Source organism: Cynara cardunculus, assembly GCF_001531365.2.
Source record: "Cynara cardunculus var. scolymus isolate 2C chromosome LG 2, CcrdV1, whole genome shotgun sequence".
Taxonomy (NCBI): Eukaryota; Viridiplantae; Streptophyta; class Magnoliopsida; order Asterales; family Asteraceae; genus Cynara; species Cynara cardunculus.
This window is the reverse complement of record NC_037529.1, coordinates 62,333,849-62,338,578: the sequence shown is the minus strand read 5'-3', so window position 1 is coordinate 62,338,578 and position 4,730 is coordinate 62,333,849. Positions and strand designations below refer to the sequence as shown.

At 34.3% G+C, this 4,730-nt stretch overlaps 1 protein-coding gene across 1 annotated transcript in view; it reads right to left on the bottom strand.

Annotated features, from left to right (window-relative positions):
• Nucleotides 1-4,068, bottom strand: part of LOC112506607 (uncharacterized protein At3g49720-like) — a 4,410-nt gene extending 342 nt beyond the window's left edge. Inside the window, exons 1-7 of the mRNA XM_025110773.1 lie at nucleotides 3,864-4,068; nucleotides 2,987-3,128; nucleotides 2,785-2,824; nucleotides 2,601-2,642; nucleotides 1,100-1,474; nucleotides 561-616; nucleotides 1-17 (exon numbers count right to left, since the gene is read on the bottom strand). The exon at nucleotides 1-17 is cut by the window's left edge and continues 342 nt beyond it. Coding sequence (XP_024966541.1) covers nucleotides 1-17; nucleotides 561-616; nucleotides 1,100-1,474; nucleotides 2,601-2,642; nucleotides 2,785-2,824; nucleotides 2,987-3,109 — 653 coding nt within the window. The 5' untranslated portion in view covers nucleotides 3,110-3,128; nucleotides 3,864-4,068. The remainder of the gene's footprint in view (nucleotides 18-560; nucleotides 617-1,099; nucleotides 1,475-2,600; nucleotides 2,643-2,784; nucleotides 2,825-2,986; nucleotides 3,129-3,863) is intronic.
• Between the last annotated feature and the right edge of the window lie 662 nt (nucleotides 4,069-4,730).

Genomic DNA, 4,730 nt, shown 5'->3' with positions numbered 1-4,730 from the left:
GAGCTACGCAGTTTGGCCTGTTACAAACGCGAAAGACTACATTAATTATGCAGCACTCGTACTACATTCACGAAAAAGTTAAAGGAGAATGGCATATTAACTGATTGTTTTATATTTTATGGGTCCCATTTCAAATCTTGATAGGAGAATGCTGAATGAAAGAAAATTATATGAACTGTTGGAGTCCCAGAACCCACATCTGTTAGATTTGAACCATTTCTCGTTAGTAATCTAAACGAAAAGAAGAGATCACTATTCCTCCATTATCACTCATTAAGCAACTCCATTGCCAAATTTCTAACCATTACTGAGTTGGCAATGGAGTTGCATAATGAGTAATATAAGATCATCCGTGAAGCTGTTTTGTGAAAATTTCCGTTCGAAGGTAAAGAGTAAAGCAGTGAAGCTACACGACATCATTGAATTTAGGCAAAGAGTAAAGCAGTGAAGCTACACAGGAGTGTAATACTAGTGAGTATCATCATGTATTCAAATCTTGATTGAAGCAGCTGTAAATTATTTAGAGAATAAATAAGAACTCCTCGGAAAAGAGGACTTACAGGGCGACCAAACTTGGACATCTCTGCAACTTTAAATGTCCGCTGCCCCGGATAACCTGCATCCAAAAATGACACTGAAAACATCAAAGATTTGCTTCTATACAATGCCCATTAAGATTTCCCTCGTTAATGCAAGTACACACAAAGTGAAAGTGTGATTGCAAGTCCCATGTACTGCTTTCGTTAACAAAATAAGCGTTCGTAATGAAAAAGACACGGGTATTAAACTGTGTAATTATTACACTTTGTAATCAACTAAATGAAAAAATATACTGTTAATAATAGAGGGAGTAATGAATTTCTCCATCTCATATTTAATGGTAAAATCCGAAAGTAGGCACTTATTCAAAGTGGACCTTTATTTTGGGGGCAAACTAAAAAAGATAGGTGGACCGTTGTTTTTTGGACAGAGGGAGTACTTGATATGAGAAGAAATTAAGATGGACCCACAAAATAGATAACAGAAGAAATGGTATCAATAACTGGAGACCTAATAATTGTAACAAAGTTAGTACACAGACATCTATTTAGGAATTTACCGGAGAGAATAATAAACCCATCTGAAGATACTCTTGCTAATTCTGGAAGTGTCTTGTTGAGATACTTTGGGGACAAGTAATCCAGCGCATCCGACACTATGACAAGGGAAAAAGATTTCGACCTATAAGGAAGAGGAAACTTGATATCAGCTACACGAACAATGCCTTTTCGTATAAGGCTTCTGCAGTTGGCATCACTGTCATCCAAATCATATGGCTCCACACCCCATGCTTCAGTATCCTCTTCTTTTAATAACTGGGAGACCACTGCACAGGTGTCAGGACCTACATGAAGCACCTTGTGCATGCTATCTCCATATGCTTTCTTCAGATATGGTAATGCTTGATAAATTTCCGATGAGCATGAAGCACCGGCTGGATACAAACAAGGAAATTTCAGAATCATTAAAATCATCACAATTTGTGTTAGGTTCTAAACCAGGATTTTCCGAAAATGAAGGTGGGCTTGGAGATATTGGCCTATCACTATTTTGCGTTTGAGCGTCTTCAATATATAAACCAAACCAAAATGGACCCAGTAAATCTCACTTGAAAGTAGGGTCTGGGGAGGGTGACACCTGACCTCTATCTCAAAGAGTAGAGCAGATGTTTCCGTGAAGACCCCAGGTTTGTGGAAGAGTATGAACAAACAGGTAGCAGGAATAAGGATTAGCATATGGTGAATGAAGCATGAGAACACTACGTAAGAATAAGTACTAAGAGGAACGTTGGACAAACGATGTATATTATCTAAACTCTCATATCAAAAGATCATGCCCTTCCTCATCTTTACAACCGAAGATGCTTATAATCAAGTCATGCAGCAGATATTGTCCAAAAGTGAGATGCATATGTGTTCCATTCCAGAAGGCAATGGGAGGAATAAGGGACCGGTGATAGGTATCCCTGAAATTGATATTTGCCTTTTACTTTCTAAAGATACAACAATAAAGAAACATATGTGATTACATTTCAAAGATCATACCCTTCTTGAAACTAATATTTCATCACCACAATTACAATATATTTCAAAATCTAAATCATGCATTCAATAATCTTTTATAAGCTTAAAATTGAGCATGGCTTTTAAGTTCCAGAAGTGCAATATTTATATATCATCAAACTCAAATTCACAGGAGAAGCAAATAACGGGTATTGTACAATGAACTATGAAAGTAAAGTTCCACATGACAAAAAAAGGGGCAGATGGAATGAAGGACCTCATCACTAAAGAAAGAGACGACAAGTTTGGGAAAAATAACACCGAGAAGAAATTAATGTCCATAGTTATAAGTATGAACACCCAAATCATCTATCCAAGACCTAAGAACATATCTCAATTATAAAGGCTACATTTGCAAGATTCACATGATTATACTGTATACAAATTCCGTATCACAATAAAATCAACTCTTTCATGAAACAATGGATATTTCAGTGTCAGCAAAATTGTAATGCAAAACAAATAAAGTTGTTTAGTGTAAAATCTTGAATTGTTTACCTTCAAGCCTACTTAAAGCAGCTTTATCAAAACCGTTTCCTCCTGTCACAAACATAATTTTGGTTGAGTGATAGCATCCACAAGTGTAACAGTCGATACTAAATGTATATCTAGGCTACTGGTGTCAATTTGGTCATCTATGGTTATGACTTATGAATGTTCATGTTGCCAGACATATACTAACCTGAACCACTATAAAGATATCCAATTATCAGAAAAGCTCCCTGAAAGGTTCCACCAGAAAAAAGAAATCCAACCCAGTATATTTAGTAAAATCAAATTATGCTGAATGTAAAAACCACTAACATGGATGAAGATCAGAGCATCAGCAATTCTTGATGCAAAGAAGACATTATGTATGCTGCGGAAGGTGTAGACAGTTTTACCACTAGTACGAGCCCAATGGATAAGAAAGGTGATGGACGTGATTTTGGGTGCAACGATCCCATAAATGGAATGCTAGCTCCATCACCCAATCGTCGAGATAAACCTGTTGGCCTCCTTGACATTGTTATAGTTGTGATTTGCCTGTATAACAAAAGTTCGTCCTCAGTGAACTTAATGGTGGTTAATATTTCAAAACATAAACTCAAACCAACTTGGTCAGCACATACTACCTCCATTCCAAAAGTAGATTTACAGTTTGATTCATAGATTTCATTTTGCAAAGCCCTACACTTCAAGATTCTTAGATATACATTTGGTTTTTCGACAATAAAACTTAAAAAGCACTAAAATTTAACATACCCAATGTTTTCAAAAGTTACTTGATCCCAATCAATTTGGATCTTAGAACCTTGATATTTGTCTCTTGGGAACCAAAGAAACATACAGTACGGCATAATTTTATAAATTCTATATCGGCTTCTTTGTTGATAAATATTCAACAAATTCAAAATGTTTTGTTTAACACCTCTAGTTCCATAATTGAAAATTCCCTGGTGAATGTTATAATTCATCCTAATTATCCAATGCAATTAACTGTAAACTTTTGTTTGCTTTGGTTTTAGCTCCACCATAGCATCGAACCAATCAATTCATACTACCAATAAACATATAAAAACAAAATCTACCAAAACTATTCCTACTAAAAGCAACATTTGACTATCTGATACACCTGGTACTGATATTCTTTCAATAATTTACCGGCTGAGGCTTCAAATGAACAAATCAGCAGTAAATAACCATGTAATATAGACACAGAAAGTGCGTATTAGTGTGTGTGTGTGTGTGTGAGAGAGAGAGAGAAGGGAACGGAGTTACCTGAAATGAGTTGCGGAGAAAGGTTGGAGCTTCGGGATCTTGAGTCGAAACTAGCGGTTCGGATCTGGATCTGTGTTTCTTTCAGTAAATCTGAAAAAGAAGAAAGACTGTGCTTTCATATATATGCTACTTTACTCTTATCTCTCTCTCTCTATCTCTCTCTCTATATATATATCTATCTATATATATATATTCCCTTTCACACACTCGAAATGAAACAGTAACCGTATAAAACCTTTTAATTCTTGTTTGATTTCCCGGGGAAGATAACAGTAAAGTACATGCGCTCGGTGCGCAATTTAGCATTTGTGGTGTTTGGATAGCGTGTTTCGGTTTGAGCTTTTGGGCTGGGCTAACAAGCTTTACAACAAAGTTAGGCCCAAGCCCAATAGTGTGAGGATGGTTTCCTTATATTTCGTGTTAAATATGAAAAAGAACAAAAAAGGAAAAAAAAAGTACATGTTTTGGAATTGTCTTAAAAATGGTATAATTTGTTTGATGTGGATATAGTTTTGATTGTTTGTTTTATCTATACTATATTATAAAACATTTGATAAAAAAATTTAAAAACCATTTTTTATACATGAAGTAATGCACATTACTTAAAATTCAATATTACAAGTAAGTTGTGTGTAAGTACAATTTATTAAAGTTTTATTTTTGAATTCATATAATTAATTGTGGATAAACATAATCAAATACAAGATAAACGTTTCATTTAAATATAAAAAATTATAATATAATTAAGATAATGATTGAGTTTTAACATAATACTTAATTATCATCTTTATAAAAATTATATTATTAAACAAAAACAAATTACTTTATTATTGAATCTAAGTTAAATTATAATAAAAAAATTGAATT